A 19220-nucleotide genomic window follows, 5' to 3' on the forward strand; every position below is an offset into this window, starting at 1 on the left:
CAACGACTACGCGACTATTTTGCGCGTACATCGTTTATGTGAACGATGTCAACGTTGACCAAAACATGACAGAAACAAATGGATTAAACGACTACGCGCGTAATCGTTTACATCGTTTAGGTTAGAAACAAATGCGCTCTTATTATGAGTGCTTCGATGAATGTCATCCAAATCGAACATTAAATTAATACCCAATGTGACGGGGATGAAAAATTGAAAAAAAAATGTCGGTATTTATATTTATATTAATGGTCTTGTTAAAGAAAATCATCAGTCGGCAAGGGGCCTTGTCGGAAAAATTTGTGTGGCCGGCAGCAAGGGCTTTGAGAATAAAAATTGACCTGTAAACAAATGCCGTGTTCAAGAAAAATAAAACGATCTTTCTATGGCTTTCATAAAAAAAAAAACGAGTTAATATGGGTATTCCAGATCCGATCGATTTTTGCGCAAATGTGGTTAACATTGTTACGTGGTTAACATTGGGTAACATTGCTACGTGGTTAACATTGCTACGTGGGTAACATTGCTACGTGGTTAACATTGTTACTAGGGTAACATTGCTACGTGGTTAACTGCACAAGTAAAAGCCTTTTTGTCTTGTAATAGGACGAGTTATATCTTTTACTGAAAAGATAACTGTTTCAAATCTGATTATATAGACAATTTGGGGTGTTTTCGCACTGTATTTTGATCTACAGTGCACTGTTGTATATAAATTATAAGGGGTTACAAAACAGAGTCAGCAAAAACGGCTGTCCACGTTATAAGTGTCAGTCGATCATGGCCTGTCATCTATAACGGCAACATAACCGCATTCATCTGTGCGACACTTTTATCTTGCTTATTCCAATAAAAATGTCAAAACCACCTCACTAGTCGCGTGGTAGCCATCTCGCCTCGTGTGCTGAAGGGTACGGGTTCTATCCCCGGCCGGGTCAAACCAAAGACTTTAAAAATGGTATTTGCTGCTTTTCTGCGTAGTCAAAAAAATGTGTCCGGGTAGGACTGTTACTTTGTGAACTAGCACTTGAAAAACCCGGCTCAGTGTGTCGGTCTGGTACTAAGCAAGGTTTACATTCATATCGCATTAACACATTCTTGTCCTAAATATATATATGCATTTACTGTGACTTGACTGTAAGTGTTGCTCTCCACCTATTGCAGTTAATTAAAAATTTTGACTAAATTTCAATTTGTTTTATCAAAACCAAACTGGTCAACTGGTCAGAAATTTTAACAAACTGCTGTAGAAAACCACAGTTGTGAAATTGCAAAGTGATAAAATAAAGCATACTTACAATCTTAATAGTCTTTAATTCCACTTCACTGTTTATTAGAATTTCTATACACATTCTTTTATTGTAATTGTCATTCAAAGGGTGATAGGTAGTAATTTTTAAACTGCTAAAAAATATCCAAATTTAAGTTTTTTGAATTATTTCTTCTAAAATGGTGTTTTCTATGCATGCTAGAATGTTTTCTTTAAATTAATCTGTAAACTACTTCGTGAAATGTACTTTATTAGTTTTTCGTTCATTATTTGTACATAAATTAGGCCGTTAGTTTTCTCGTTTGAATTGTTTTACATTTGTCATTTCGGGGCCTTTTATAGCTGACTATGCAGTATGGGCTTTCCTCATTGTTGAAGGCCGTACGGTGACCTAAAATTGTTAATTTCTGTTTCATTTGGTCTATTGTGGAGAGTTGTCTCATTGGCAATCATACTACATCTTATTGCTTGAACCCTTGAGGGTTCTTCATCTCTGTATGAGCTTCCTTTATAAGGAACACCAAGGATAAATCCAAGTAAAATTTTTATATCTATATACACGGTAAAAGTGTTTTCACTCGGTAAAAGATAAAATCCACTTAATATAAACACTTTCTTATACACACAGAAAATACGATATATATACACAGAATACGATCCTCAAACAAATGGCTTTCGCTTTCATCTATTGGTCTAACAATTTTTGCTTTAGACTGTCAACAAGTGTTTGATGTCAAGCCTATTGCAGAGTTCCCTAGTAGATGCTTCGATTGTATCCATCAAATTGGTGACTGTGAAAAGTTGGTTGAAGTGTCTACAGTCTAAGATAAGCCTAATTATGTCCAATTTGTTGCTGAATAATCCCGGGTTTTGGCAGCAGTATTTTGTATGAATCCCTCTTTGATCGGTTCGAAATAAGTTGTACGAGTTTTCGCTAAAAGTGAACAGTCTAGAAGAAAATGAGTAATATCTTCATCGGATAAACGACATAGTTGGCATAATGATGTTGGAGACTGATTGAATTTAGCTCTACCAAAGTTAAGGAGGAATTTTCCTGATAAGATCTGGCTTTTATAATGGCTTTTCGTATGTCGACTTTAGTTTTGTCGTGAATATTCCAAGCGGGATGATTTATTCCAATAACGAAGTGTTTTGTATCCATAGATTTAAGGTTTGTTTTGATTCAGCGTCATCCAAGAGTGTGTTGTACCAGTGGTTTTTTTACCTTCTTAGTTAAAATACACTTCCAGCTTGTTTTTAAGGGTATACTATAGTAGTCTCTTAAAGTTGGTGGAGTGGTGGCAACTGTATTGGTTGTCAAAATTAACAGACATTTGCCTGTTGATAATGTCTTGTACTTTCTGATTTTTGGACCTGCTTTTTATGCAATTCAGCTTCGATTGGGAGTTCGCCGATCACAAGGTATATTGCTGCTATACCTGTCCGCTGAGGTAGTGATTGGAGATGACGCAATGTTTTTCAATGGAATGCTACTAGCTGTGAGATGTTTGTTTTGTTTAGAGGAATAACTTCCAATCCATATAGCAATCGTGGCAGAAAATAAGTTGTAAATTTTGTAAGATGTTACAGGGTCCAATCCATTTGTCCCATCATCGGCACCCCACTTCCCATCAATGCGTATAAGGTTCTTCTTGCATGTTTTAAGCGGTTGGCTACATTAATTTCAACTTCTTTCTCCCGACATCTTGAAAAATCTAAATGAGTTGCTTCCTTTGAAAGTTTTACTGGTGTATCATACAGAGTACAGTGTGACTTTAAGTTATTATCACATTTTACAATCTTTCAGTCTTTGTTTTTGATGAATAGATCTTATAATGGTGTTGTTTTGAATATCTCTCAGCAACATTAAATATTATTTGGAGGTTGTCTCTGTTTGATTCAGTGAAGACCATATTATCAGCACAGGTGGGTGTTCCAACATATATGTTTCCCATGTTGTATCCTAGAGATGTTTAGAACTAGTGTGTAATAGCCATAATCGTATAAAGACCCATCGGTTCATTATAACGATGTTGAAAATCGACCAATGTTCAAACCTGACATCGTGAATAAACTCTGTTTTAAGATATTTCCATACTGCTATATAACTATAATCAAGAACGTTCAAATGTAGAACATAATCTTCCTTAAAAAATAACGTCCAAAATAAAACAATTTAAATAAATTTGAAAAGAACATGAAAAAATCCAGACATAGTATATATATTTTATTAGATAACAAAAGCGAATTATCTCTGAGACAGACATACAGTTTATTGACATGTATTGACAGTTGTGCGCTTTATGAGTGTTATTTAAATATTGATTTATGTCAGCACTCGTGGTATAGTGGTATCATGCATAGACTGAAGACTCTACTGATTATGAAGAAAATACGCGCGAGTTCGAACCCTTCATATGCCACTCGTTTTTGAGAGGATAAAAAATCGTAAGTTAAAAGTTTAAAGTTATAAAATAAGTTATCTTAAGTTAACGAAGTGGTCAGTGGATTCTTGAAAAATAATCTACTGTAAGAACAATAGACTGACGTCAGAGAAATGGGTTAAATTATTATAAACCTTGATATAAGAGGGTTTAGTCCTTCTGTATAGCCAAATTGAAGTTCAGTAATGTTTGCCAGATTAAGTTTTGGTAAGATGCAAAATTCAAATACCTTTCCTAAGACTGGAGTAACTGTTATCCCACGGTAACTATTAACAGAAGTAGGATCTTTGTCTTTCTTTAGTACCGGGTATAAGATTCCACTTTTATCAGGTATCGGGGGTCCTTGCTGTTTCCAAAATCCTGTTGTATAATTCAGTTAAATAGGGTGCTATTTCATTTTGTCAAAATTTCAGATGTTCTGCACTGATTCCAAATTCATCGGCGCTTTTGTTCATGTCCATTTCATCAATAGCTTTTGTGATATCGGAGGTAGTGAAGTAGTTTATAGGTATTTCATGGTCCTCAAAAAAGTTTCATCACTTCCTATTGTCATTTTTGCACACAGAGTTCGCCATATTGATTTTGATTGGGTGCACTCAGGGTCTTCGAAGAAGGCTGCAAAAGCTCTCCTCTGATCTTTAGGTAGAAAGAGAAATTGATCTTCATCTGTTTTTAAGCAGTTTGTTGCTATCTGAGAGTTGTCCTCTTGTTTCTTCTAATAAGTCTGTAGGACATCTGTGAACCTGTAGTGTTCATGATTTGGCTATGAATGGTGATTCTATCAATAGCTTGTTCTATACGTTGACGTTTTCTGAGTTTTCTCTTTTCTTGTTTTAATTCAATTTGTAAAGAGTGGCCTGATGGTTTACCTAGATCGGACCATTTTGATATAGATGGTTTTACAAATCTTTAATATTTCTAGAACTTCTTGCGAGGCTTTCCATTTTGGACCTTTGAGTTGAGTGACTTTGGTTGGAATACACTGTTTTTCTGAGTAAAGTTACTTGTATTAAAATGATTTAGCAAGTCATTTTTGGCCACCTCAAATGCTGCTGTACTAAATTCAATCACAGAATTTTTGACAGGTTTCATTTCATATTTGATATGTTCTTTTTGACAAGTATCCTGTTTTTTGACCACAGCCTTTGAGAGATTAAGTGAGTACTTCTTGTACAAACATCTATAATTTGTTTAGAGGTGTCTAATTGAGTTAACCACCTGAGATGTCAGTTGATTTAGATTTTGTAAATGTTGGTAAAATAGCACCTTTAACCCATGTTGAGAATTCAGATGTGGATAATTGAAGACAGTTAAATAAGATTCAAGAGAAGAGTTTATTTGGAGTGAATAACTTGTCGTGGACGATCCCACTATTAGTTATCACTTTGACGCTGCCAACAGTCTTTACTGGTCAGATTTGTAATTTTTCTAAGCCAGATTTTTGCCAGATTGACGTTGGGATGAATGCCGTCTTTGTATAGAGTGAAGTTATAATTTTGTCTTGGAGAGTACTTCTTTGATTTAGAGTTTTTCTGTTGATTATGCGAGATGTAGACTGAAAAAATAGGTGATGGATTTGTATGGAGTTGAGTGTTCAGTTCTCTGATATGGAGGTTTAATTTTTCCACTTGTGAATCAAGTTGATCATCTTGTGGATTAAAAGTGGATGGCTGATGAGGTTTTTGATATTTATTCCACTCGACAATAGAGTATATACATATACGATTACGATTGACGACACACATATCTATTGGTTGTTTTTGTAGTCTTACGGAATACCGGAAATGCCTACGATCTTTTTGGCATACATCTATTCTTTTCGATGGCCGTCTGCGTAATAGTTAGTTAATTGATCTAATGAATATGTATTAGCGTTATACAGTTGCTATAGAGTTAATCTAGGCTGATAAATATCCTACATCATAAGCTAATTAAATTAGAGTCGCATATATATGTTAAGTTTTCTGAAATACAAGTTGTGTTCACATTGTAGATTAAATGACCGTCAATGGATAGGGCTTTTTTGTAAACTGATATATTTTAGCGTTATTAAAAAGAGCAAAGTTCGTATTTGGCAGCAATTAAAATTCTACGTCCAGGAAAGATGCGAACAAACATGAAGTTTCTAAAATTGTTCCTTTTTTAATCAAAATAACAAGAATGGAATTATTGTTAAAAGCTCGTTGCTTTAATTATTAAAATATTGGAACAAAATATTCTTTATCGTTATCAAAATACAGATTAAGATAACTAAAGAAAAACAAACTGAACTTTATAACTATTGAGATAGATGTGTAAAATGCAGATATAAGATTCAACAACGAAACATTTATTTTTTTAGTTATAAAGGCCGTACGGTGATACATGTATATATAGTTGTTGTAACGTCTACGTCATTTGGTCTCTTGTGGAGAGTTGTCTCATTAGCAATCATACCTGATCTTCTTTTTTTATATAAAGAAACCATACCTAATCTTTTTATACGCCCGTCAAAATTTTGACGGGATGTATTATGGTATACAAATGTCGTCTGTCCGTCTGTCCGTCTGTCTGTCCGGCGTAAACATGTCGCACCGTAACTTGAGAACGACTTATCCAAATTTCATGAAACTTAACATAGTTGTTTCTTATGATGGTCAAACGATCTGTATACTTTTTGGTGAAAATAAGATTAAAACTTTATGAGTTACGGGACTTAGTAACTAAAACAGGTGTGTGTGTTTTTTTTTTCACATGTCGCGCCGTATCTCAAAAACAATTTATGATTATTGCTTAAAATTTTACACACTTCTTAGTTATATTAATCTTAAGATCTGTATACTTTTTGGTGATGATTCAAAATTTTACTTTTGAGTTATTGAGTATTTTGTAAAAAAAGGGGGAGGGTTTTTTCACATGTCGCGCCGTATCTCAAAAACGATTTATGATTATTGCTAAAAATTTTACAAACTTCTTAGTTATATTAATCTAAAGATCTGTATACTTTTTGGTTTTGATTCAAAATTTTATTTTAGAGATATTGAGTTTTTTGTAAAAAAAAAAAAAGGGGGGGGGGGGGTTTCGCATGTCAGGCCGTATGTCAGAAACTATTTATGATTATTGCATAAAAATTCACACACAAGACGACGGGTGTATCATGCGCTTATGGCGCAGCTGGTTATTTAAGAATGCAAGGTAACCTTGGAAATTACGACGAAATTTAAAGGGCATTAGCTACAAGATATAAAAAAAATAAAATATGATTCTTTTTCGTTCAATCATTAACGAAAGTCAAATAGTGAAATAATAATTCGCTTTTAGCAGCCAGTTTAGTTAAATTTTGTCAAAATAAGCTAAGAAACAACACTGATGAATTATTCACTTGCATAATTCGACCTCATTGAATCCGTATTCATGTGACCTTCAGTTTAACCCATTAGCTAGAGATTGATTACGCATGTATTAGTCGCGTTCAGCCTTTAAAAGTAAAATAATGTCAAGATTGAAAGTGCATGAAACAAAGGCGAACCATTTCGTTGACTGATTCGATCCACAAAAAAATCATACTTATAAAGGTGAAAACGATGATCATCATATTTTTTTAACATATAACATGAAATCAAACAGACCTAGAAAAGTCAAACTGCACGAGGTTTGCTATCTATTTATATATATGTTTATGTTTATATCGGATTATGAGACCGTCTGCAGTCTTCGGAGGTCATCTCGATGGATAATTAGATTGCGTTTAGACTAAAATACACACGAAATGCTGATATATATTTTCGAGTTCATGCATTGTTAATTTTTTATTTCAGACTTATTGTAATTTGGATATACGTTTTAGTATGTAATCATATATGACTATTTTAGTCAAGTCGGTGAACATGAATTTGACAGCTAATGCCCCTTTAAAGGCACCTTTTAGGTGTGTAAAATGTAGAAATGATATGTCATATCAAAACAGTTCACAAATGCGGTATGTGACCCCCTACCCCTCCTTTTCTACCACACACAAATCAGAATAAAAGTTGAAGTAGCAGGTGCACAATTTCATGTCCCACCTAAAGAAGAATCAGTTCAAGTTTCTAGGAATTTCGTCAATTTTTTATTTCAAGGAGTTGAGACAATCTGTATTCATAAGCGAGTTTAGAGGGTCTAGTTGACAGAGGCCTAAAGCGTTTTTGGCGACAAAATGGGACGATATCTTTACAAATTAGGTGATACAAAAAAATTGTATTCATAAGCGAAAAATAGTACAACTTAGTAACACAAATGTTTTCCTCAAAATCAATATCCGTATTTAACGGACATGCGATTGCAAAAACAGGATTTTAAAATTGCGTACTGGACATGAGCTATACTGCATTGACACTGTTGTTCCTGCTTCCCTCTGTCGGTCACACAATCGTATTAAAACATCAAATCAACAACTTCATTAGATTTTGGCTTATTAACAAAAGGGCAAGTTATGAAATGAAAAAACCGATTTAGGTATACAGTTGAGGTTTCAAACTGTTTCTACTTAAAAAAAAACCTTATTGGAGATTTTAGCCTTGGGTATCAATAAATTGAGATCAAGCATATCTTGAATATGGTAGCCAATGACCAAACCATATAAACCAGTGTAATTGGTTTTGTAAAACGGGTTTATATTGAGATTAACGAATAAGAATATAGCCTAAGGTTTTGAACTATTTTCAAACTGGCTACAAAAACAAACTAGAGGCTCCAAGGAGCCCGTCTTGGAGCCTGTGTCGCTCACCTGATATTTTATATTTACAATTGATGCATGAAATAATGCAACCGTTATACATTTGCTTTAGTTTCAGAGATATTAGTCAAAAACTGCATTTTCCCCCTAAGTTCTATTTTTAGCCATGTCTGACATGTTGGTTGGCAGGCAGGGTCATCGGACACATTTTTTTTAAATTAGATACCCTAGTGATGATTGTGGCTAAGTTTGGTTAAATTTGTCTCAGTTGTTTCAGGAGAGAAGATTTTTGTAAAAGATTACAAAAAATTACGAATAATTGTTAAATTTGACTTTAAAAGGCAATAACTCCTTATGGGGTCAATTGACCATATTGGTCATGTTGACTTATTTGTAGATCTTTAATACTTTGCTGAACATTATTGCTGTTTACAGTTTATCTCTATCTATAATAATATTCAAGATAATAACAAAAAACTGCAAAATTTTCTTAAAATTACTAATTCAGGGGCAGCAACCCAACAACAGCTTGTCTGATTCGTATGAAAATTTCATGGCAGATAGAAATTAACCTAGTGAACATTTTTACCCATTGTCAAATTTGCTCTAAATGCTTTAGTTTCAGAGATATAAGCCAAAAACTGCATTTTACCCCCTATGTACCATTTTAGCCATGTCGGTCATCTTGATTGGTGGGCGGAGTCATCTGACACATTTTTTAAACTAAATACCCTAGTGATGATTGTGGCCAAGTTTGGTTAAATTTGTCTCAGTTGTTTCACAAGAGAAGAATTTTGTAAAAGATTAAAAAAATTACGAAAAATTGTTAAAAATTGACTATAAAGGGCAATAACTCATCATTAAGGGGTCAATTGACCATTTTGGTCATGTTGACTTATTTGTAGATCTTACTTTGCTGAACATTATTGCTGTTTACAGTTTATCTGTATCAATAATAATATTCAAGATAATAACCAAAAACTGCAAAATTTCCTTAAAATTACTAATTCAGGGGCAGCAACCCAACAACGGGTTGTCTGATTTATCTGAAAATTTCAGGGCAGATAGATCTTAACCTGGTGAACATTTTTATCCCAGTAAGATTTGCTCTCAATGCTTTAGTTTCAGAGATATAAGCCAAAAACTGCAGTTAACCCCTGTGTTCTATTTTTAGCCATGTCGGCCGTTTTGGTAGGCAAGCGGAGATATCGGACACATTGTTTAAACTAGATACCCTAGTGATGATTGTGGCCAAATTTGGTTAAATTTGGCCAAGTAGTTTCAGAGAAGAAGATTTTTGTAAAAGTTAACGGACGACGACGACGGACGACAGACGACGGACGCCAAGTGATGAGAAAAGCTCACTTGGCCCTATGGGCCAGGTGAGCTAATAATCATGATTCATTTCATTAAAATTCTTCAAAACAAAGACTGTTTCATATTTACATGTTGACTTGAGTCAGGAGCACCTCAAGTATGGAGCATACAGTGGTTGCCTCCTATATAGCATGTTGTAATGTTATCTATCGGAAGAGAATGGGATGGTAGAGAGAAATGATTTTTTTAACAAGACAATTATGCCCAGCATTAAACAGCAGTTTTATTAAGAATCCATGTCAGTTTTTCTACATCTTATATACATTTGTAAAAAAATGAGGTAAAATCATGCATCTTTATATATCAATTATCTGATCTTATTTACCAAACAAGCATTTAGGTTCACGATTACATTTCTTTTTTTAAAGAAAGCATTTGTTTTTATATTTAAGCTTAAATATGTTCTCTTGACGTTTTAAAGGGAGATTCAAATAATCAATGATTTTAGATTATCTCCAATGAAAATTGATTAACATTGTTTTGTAATTTCACATATATTTTACTGAATATAACATAGTTTAATTCAAACTGATGTCTTATTCTTATGAATTTAGATGATTTTTTAAAAGAAAAATTATATGAAAGTTTAGTTTGGAAATTTCTATGGCAATTTAAAGATCAACCTATCACCTTTCGAATGATAATTACAATAAAAAATGTATAGAAATTGATATAAACATTTTCTTGATATCAATGAAGTGGTAATAAAGTCTTATAGGGTTGTAAGTAAGCTTTATTTAATTACCTTGCACTTTCACGACTTGACTGTGGTTTTCTACAGCAGTTATTTACAATTTCTGACCAGTTGAACAGTTTGGTTTGATAAAAACATTGTAATTTGGTCAGAATTTTGAATAAACTGCAATAGGTGGAGAGCAACACTTACAGTCAAGTCACAGTAATAGGCCACTGGACGTTAAACAGCTATCCATCCACCAAAATGTTAACATTACAGTGCCTGCTCTCACAGAAGTCGTTCGTCTGTTGAGAGTCAGTGGGGGATAGTTCACAAAGCAGACCAAGCCTGCTACATATCATCAAAATATATGTGTCCATATCGCCTTTTAATTACGATAATTGCAACTCATTTCAGGAAGTAGTTCTGAGCAATGACGGAAACCAACAAATGACTCCATATAAGGATTTATAGTGTGCTTGATGATGACTTTAGATGTTTTGAGATATATTTCGATGAAGCATTTAATTAAAAGTGACAAGCGTCTTTTTTTCATATAGTGTAGTATAGTTAAAACTCAACGTTGGAAATGAAACCATGGATTCTACAGACATGTAACGAAATGTTAGAAATGAGACCATTGCTGACAGAACAGATTGGTACATCGTATCTGTACAATAGTAAAAAAATTGTCTGAAATGAGACCATTGATGACAGAATAGATCTGTACATTGTTATGAGTTATTACTATGCTCAGCACTGGGCGCCATAATTGTATCTTATATCCGGTGTGCCCGGAAAGAACCACAGACCTTTGGAAGGAAAACAGACAATTTTAGTTAATTAAGACTGGAGTTGAACGCACCTGCCACATGCAGAGTTTGAACTCCCAACCTAGTGTTGGATGGCTAGTGATACAGTACGCAGATAAACTACATAAACCCACTCGGTCACCATGGTCCCGGAAATAAGAACATTGATTACAACAGATTATTACATCGTATATGTAGAATACTATAAGTTGTTTAAGTGTTGGAAATGAGACAAAACATATAAACTTGAACTCGTGCTTGTCTAGGACTCGAGGGTATAATAATATGTGGTACGATGCCTATTATAGGCGATACCTACCTCTAGCTCAGGTACCATGGCCCACCTTAAGTCATTAAAAAGACCAGCCATACTCTGCTTAGACCAAGGACGTACCGGATACCCTATCACCTATGCATACAGACGTGTACGTGTCTAGGATATCTGTTAAACGTTACATTCAAGAGTCCATGCCTACCCCTACCTCTGTTAACACGGACGCAATTTTATAAATTCTTTTTGGATGGCAAGTGAGACAGTACGTAGATAAATTACATAATGTTTAAAGAGAAGACTTCATAAGTTAGTTAAACTGGTGTCCAATCCTTTTTGTATCTTTGAGCAAATAAAATTGTTGTTAACAAAATAAATTCTTTAAAAGTACAGCTAGCAATACTTTTTGTAGATGAAGGGACATGCCGGGTACCCAATTACTAGTACCTCTACTGTCAAACTAGTACGGGTCTTAATTTATGGTATCTCTGGTACGATGCCGGCCAGAGGCCATGCCTATTTTTACCACCAGGGCCCGTTTTTTTGAAGCCCTATATAAGGCCGGCGAGCTAAACTTTGTTTGGGGGTACTAGTATCCGATATTCCGGGTACCCTACGCCTACCTTTAAAAGCTGATAGATTCGTACGGGTCTATGGTATCCGAGATATGGTGCTTACCTTAAACTCTGTACAATGACCTACTTTTTGAGGCCTTATAAAAGGTCAGTATGCAAAACATTTGTTTTTGTTATGGAACATACCCCATCATTTCCCATTCTAACAGACGTACGGGTCTAAGTTTGTAGGCTGTACGATGCATATTTGAGACCATGTCAACTTCTACCTCCGATATAAAGTCCAACTCTAAGAAGAAGATAAGGCAATCCGGCAATACTTTGGTAAGACTGATAAATATCGGATACCCCACCATTCCCTATACAGAGACATATACGGGTCTAGGGTATCTGTGGTAAAGTGGATACTAGAGGTCATACATTTCTCTACCTCTGAAACCATGCATGGCCCATTTTTATAAGCCTATAACATTAAAGCCTGCAAGCAATATTTTGTTTAGAGTATGATACAAACCGGTTACCCAGGTTTCCACTAAGTTGATAAGACTCATACAGGTCCGGGGTACAAGTGCTACGGTGTCTTACCTCTCCTTATCACGTCCGACTTCAAGTCTTTGATAAGTCGGCAATACTTTGTTTGCATACCGAGTACTTCCCAACTTTTGGATGCTGTCAAGACTCGTACGGGTCAAGGGTTTATGATGGTACGGTGCACACTAAACGCTATGCCTACCTTTATCTCTGGTACCATGGTATACTTTTAATAGCCTTTGAACAGGTCAGCCATGTTCGTAATATGGGACATACCAGGTACACCTCTTCTTTATAACGACATACTCGAACGGGTCTATGGTATCTTTGGTATGTTGCATATTAGAGGCCATTAGCGTTATAATTTGAATCAGGGGGATACCTCAATTAAAGTAGAAAATTTTGGAAAAGTCTTTAATAAAATACATAATGGAAAATGTCCAGAATATTCAATCAATTGTTTACCTCCCCTAATGTTAATGAGATGGGTCTAAGCGCCGAAATAATGATAACAATATGCCCACAAGTTGCATGATAAAAAAAACCCCAGCTTATTCATTTATATGCAAGCTGTCCAATCAGGAATAATATGGATAAATCTATGTGGGAATTAGAGTTTATTGCCGTAAAGCGTGAAGGTTATAGAATTCTAAACATTTTGCATACACGGCTTTGGTACCAGTACAGTACATTTAACCATGTAAGTATTATATTGTCAATATAATACTTCCATGATTTAACGCAGATCTATCAAGAATTAACATTGAAAACAACCCAAAATGTAGACGTGGGTCACCTTTTGAAGACGCCTTCCACTGCTTTCTCAAGCGTCCCTTGTATCAAACCAAACAAGAACTTTATTTTCAAATATTGACGAAAATAATGTTCATCTTGAAGTTTTATTGTTTGATCATGACAACTCACGAATATTTTGTTTTATGCAGGACACAAATAAAACATACCAAAAAAGTTTTAGGGTACCGATCAGCTCTCAACTTGTTTACCATTGACTAATGTGCTTTATTTAATTTAAATAATGTCATATTTATTTGCCCGCTTGTAGTTTGTGTAAATAATGTTAGTAGAGGACTTATTTGACTTGGAATAACTTTTTCCAATCCTTTTTGTTTATCTACAATAAAACCAGAGGGTATAAAAGAACCTGTGTGCATCTTCAACGATTTATACTCTCCAATAGTGTAGACGAGAATTTAATTCATGACTAAAATCTTTTTATGCCCCTGTCCTAGATCGTCCGTCCGGCCCATTTTCGTTACAAAGCTTGAGCGGGGGCATTCGTGTCCTCAGACACATTCTTCTTTTATTTTATCTTGTTTTGCTGATAATTTTTTCTGTTAACAATTTCTCTGTCTTCTTTAATATTTGCCAAAACACAACTAGGGTAAAATTGTCATGTAAGGGTAATAACTCGCAGCGTTCTGCAAAGGCAGATTTTCTCCTTCTAAGGCCGTTTTCAAGATAAAAGAAAAAACTTTCATTTGTATCTCTAAATTCTATTTTTAGTCATTTCGGTCATGTTGATTGACAGGCGGCGGACACATTTTTAAAACTAGATACGAACTATGAATGTGGCCAAGTTTGCTTATATAAGGGTCTGTAGTTTCAGAGAAAATATTTGGAAAAGTTAACGGCAACGACGACAGTGACGAAAAAAAAGCAGAGCTATTAATGTGGGGGGTATTAATTTAAAACTTAACCCCGAAAATGCAAAAAAAACAACTGATTAATTCTATATTTTGTTAGTATAATTTTGTTAGTTTATGTTCTGCAGTGCATACAAACTGTTGTACATTTTACGTTTTACAAATCATACAACAAACTTACGATCTTTTGTGAAAAGCAAAGTGTAAAAGGGGGTCTGTACTCTATGGTACAGACAGAAATGTCAGTTTTGAAGTCATTGTGACGTCATTAACATATGGAAAGGTGTAATTAATGCCCCTTTTAAGGCCTAAGAAAATAGTTTTTGAGATTTATTTAAAATTTGCACATATTTGAAAACGCATTAGATCAAGAAATATAAATGAATTGCACTATAGTTTTGATATTATGACGTAAAAATTTCAGCTTTTGTCATGAAACAATTTTTTTCGGCTTTCCATCAATATTTCCTTAGTTATACAAAGTTCGTCATGGTTTGTTGCCATGGTAACTGGTTTAATGTGATATTAGTTTTTTTTCCTTAACACGTTGTACCTAAGCTTATTATGACAAATTTCAGAATATGTATGGTAACTTTAGAATTTGCACTAATATTTTGGCCAAGTAAGGACCTTATAACCCCTTCTCCTTCCTTCTTCGTTGTGTTTAGTTATAAAAAGTAGAAACGCACCTTCTAGGCCTAAAAATCGCCTCGGTGGTCTCGTGGTAGCGTAGGATGAAACATTAAGTTCTGCATTTTTTTAAGTTGTAATCGCTGTTCTGCCTTTTTATTTTTCACTCTATTCGGTCCTGCCGTTTTTTTTAATTAGTTTATCCTGATTTTTTTTACATAAATTGTCATCCTGCCTTTTTTTTTTGAAACTTGCTCATCCTGCCTTTTTTTTACTCAAAACTCCTGTCCTGCCTTTTTTTTTCAAATTTCATCCTAGCCCCCCTCCCTAAAAATCAAATGGTAGCTCCCTTAAAGATTTTTTTTATTCTAGATCTTTTGTTTACATATATCTTTTACGACCACCATATAAAACATACTGGATTCCTGCTGTTTTACATTTATAGCACAGAATAGTGTAAAAATATATGTATCTAGTACTTCGTGGCAGAAGGTAATCAAATAGGGAAACATGTTTTTCCTATTTTTCTCTTTAGTAGCTGTATTTCCTTCGTTGTTTCATAGCGCGTAGTAGTATAAGTAGTACAACTTGTCAGCCCAGCAGCATAATTGATTCGCTTGTAAAGAGTACGAAGTAATTTGTCATTAAAATTACCATTTGAGTGTGTATGTCCTTCGACATTTCCCGCTTTAGTCGTTTGGTGTAAAGCTAATAACGTTTCAGTAGCATCGATTGTAGTATGGTTCCGTTTTCTAGCATTCAGTATGAGCCAGTTATCGTATGCTCTTCTACCAATCACAACTTCCGGACATTCCTTCCATGGATAGACGGCATTCGTTATAAAATAATCCGCTCCCCAGGGTGTAAACAGTATTCCTGTTTTTGAAACTTTTGTTATATTTTCAAATGTAGATGCTTGTTCAGCAGTCACTTCCTTCACGTTTGTTCTCTGACCCACGATCAACATCGGCTCACTTTGGTTGACGTTTGAATTAAAAATGAATTGAAGAGAATCGATTAGATTTTGTGTCAATAAAATGTCTCCATTAACATAACCATAAAAATGAGCTGAATACCTCTTCATTACCTCCAAATACATATATTTCAGTATTGGAACTCCTACGGCGGTTTTTGTGGGTGGGATGACGTCCCAACCTTTCTCTTTAATTTCTTTAGAAAGATTTTGATCGTCAGAGAAAAACACCGGTTTAACAACAGTTCCAAATGAAATCCAGTTATTTATAGTGTTGTTTCTGCAAACGTACTTTTCTGATTTCGTTGTAAATGTCGTAAATAGCACTAACAAATGTTTAGATTTTCTATCAATCCTTTTTTCGTTTCTAATAATTTCATCGCGATCGGTATTGATGGTATTTCGATTTAGTTTTGTGTTGATAGGTCTCAATAATTTTTCCAAGTTACTTTGTAAATACTGCAGATCACCTAGTGTATTATCCATCATCTTTGAAATAGTTTCAGTTCTGTATGCAATATTGATATATAGGTATGCATATACAACAGTACAGAACATACACAAAACTAATATTCTGAAATGGGAAAAGCTGCGAGGTTGTACTTTTCCCATGTTTACATCTAGTGGTGGTTGAGGCTTCATGCTTTTCTGAAAGGATAAAAATATATACTTATTTTACGTCTCCTGAAATAAACTTTAAAGAGTGGCATAAATAAGCCTGTATCTCATATGCCTGTGAAAAAATAGACATTAGGACTTTTATATACACACTATGATGTTAAAATTACATGTTTAACCTAACTCCTAAAGTAGTCCTTTTTTTGTTAACAACTAAAACTGCAAAAAACGGTAATAATCAACATTTCGTGGAGAATTACTCCAAATATTTCAGATTAGATAGATCTTGTCATTCTGTTAAATTTTGCAGTTAACACTTTTAACCTAGCTACTAGTCTTTACGATAACAGACAAGAAATATGAATACATCGATATTTCAGGAGAAATGATAACTCCATAACAGGTCGGCCTATTTTTTTCTTCAAAATTCAGGGTAGATTCATCTTGCCGTGTTAATCCTTTTTGCAATTTACACTTTTAACCTAGGTCATATAATTTTCACGATAACAGCCAATAACTGCGTCTACTAAAAATTGAAGAAAAAAATCCGACATTTTATGGCTTCTACAAAATAAGTAGTAAAGATTTTTCTCCAATTTTAAGAATGGTTACATCTGTCACACTGATCATTTTTGTAATCTACACATTTTTTGTAATCTACACATTTTTTTGTAATCTACACATATATATTAACGGTATTAAGGTAGATGGGGTGTCTAAATTATAATCCATAGAATTTTTTAATAATTTGCCAAAATGTAGTTTATATCATGCTTTTTAAAAAAAAATCAATAAAAAGCATGGGTCACGGGGCTTATTTTCACGCAACAGGTTGTGCAAAATTGACAGATTTTGTATAGATTATGCATGGAAACCCTAATTTTCAGCCATAAAACGAAAACTACACCATAGAATTTTGAGATAAAATACGAGAAGATAGCTCTAATATTATGCTTTCAGATAAGAACAAGAAAAAATTGGGTCACGGGACCCGTTTTCTTGCTACATAATAAAATAGGTAAATTCCTAACACATTCTATTGTAACGTTACTTTATCTGAATTATCTGCCCTTACATTTGAGTTGCCTCCCCTTATGTGGCAAAGTTTGAAAAATTGAATCAAACAAAAGTATTCTGTTTTTTTTTTAAATACAACCATAAATATGATAAAACATGTCATTTTCTATATTGAAATGAAAATTCCTACACATGAATTACCTACTACTCTCAAAATTTGCACATTTTATTAAAGATCTAGACCGATTGTTTTCTGATATTTCAAAATCCAAGATGGAGGAAGACACACTATCTACCTTAAGGATTGAACGAATACAGTCTTCGGACTGAATGCTTTCTTACTACCTGATTGGAAGATATTACTGAATCTATAATAATTAAAGTTCGTTGATTGGTTGGGACAATTCAATCCTAGTAAATGTATTTTAATCCCGTAGAGTGTCGGATTTGAACTCTTTATTTTTTTTATACTAAGTAAGATAATCCAAACTCTTCGAGCTTTTAAGGGTAGCAGCTGAGACATCCAACACCCCAGCCTTTTCATATATATATTTTGAATAACAAAAGAACATAGTTACCCTAGCTATCATATATTTCTTTACAATAAGTATACCTACATATAGCTATCATTATTTCATGGAGAGATAAATAGTTTTGATAAATATCTTAAACATTTACGACAGTGATTTTAGAGACATATATCCACAGTGTATATGTCTCTGGTGATCTTAATTGCATATGTAAAAAAATATCGACATCTGATAAGTTTCAGATTCAATCATCAACCTCGTTTTATATATATTTCAACTAAATTTCCCGACCTCATCAAATATCATCAAGCTTAAAATATTGACCTATCCACGCGACTCATCCCTTCCACTCATTACATAATAAATGCCCTCACACACACCCCAAGATCTTTGGGCTGCGATGGATGTTCTCTAGCTCTCCCTAGCTCTTCCTGTCAAGATAGCAGACGTTGAAGAACAGAACACTAAAAACATATCCGAAGGGGGACATAAGAAGAATAAAAAAACTACTCTCAGACGATAAAAGCAATTATAAATGTATGCTAACATATTTTAAGCAATGTTTAATTTCTATGAATGATTTAAAAGGAGATGTGCAGTATAAATAATTAATTTGGACAGCAACCCAATTTAACAACAAACAAAACAATTCACTTCTAAGGTTTAATCTACGGTCTTCTAAAATGGACATGTCATAACAATATTTTAAGTTTTTAATCCTCCCAAGTCTAGCTATAATATATAGAATAGTTGTGAATACATGTAAAATATTATTTTAAAAGCAAACTGTATCTACTGTGGTTTTGGAAATCGTGTAAAATAAGGTTAAAATCATAATAAATAGTATTAGATACCCCAATAATGATTGAGACCAAGTTTGGTTTAATTTGGCCTAGTAGTTTCAGAGGAGAAGATTTTTGTAAAAGATTACAAAAAATTTACGAAAAATTGTAAAAAATTGACTTTAAAGGGCAATAACTCCTTATGGGGTCAGTTGACAATTTTGGTCATGTTGACTTATTTGTAGATCTTAATTTGATAAAACAATTTTGCTGTTTACAGTTTATCTCTATCTGTTATAATATTCAAGATAATAACCAAAAACTGCAAAATTTCCTTAAAATTACCAATTCAGGTCA

General features: G+C 34.0%; 1 protein-coding gene across 4 annotated transcripts in view; it reads right to left on the bottom strand.

Moving 5' to 3' along the window:
* LOC127701844 (uncharacterized) overlaps positions 1–19220 on the bottom strand; it is a 347060-nt gene that overhangs the window by 284147 nt on the left and 43693 nt on the right. For 2 of the 4 annotated variants that reach the window (XM_052205819.1, XM_052205817.1), the window contains exon 2: positions 15290–16564. The exons of 1 other annotated variant lie outside the window; for it this stretch is intronic. In XM_052205819.1, the coding sequence (XP_052061779.1) occupies positions 15440–16558 (1119 nt within the window). In that variant the 5' untranslated portion in view covers positions 16559–16564 and the 3' untranslated portion in view covers positions 15290–15439. Of the gene's footprint in view, positions 1–15289; positions 16565–16901; positions 17089–19220 lie in introns of those variants that run through there. One more of the 4 variants, XM_052205818.1, reaches the window with a different exon arrangement.

This window comes from Mytilus californianus, unplaced genomic scaffold (genome assembly GCF_021869535.1).
Source record: "Mytilus californianus isolate M0D057914Y unplaced genomic scaffold, xbMytCali1.0.p SCAF_5, whole genome shotgun sequence".
Classification (NCBI taxonomy): Eukaryota; Metazoa; Mollusca; class Bivalvia; order Mytilida; family Mytilidae; genus Mytilus; species Mytilus californianus.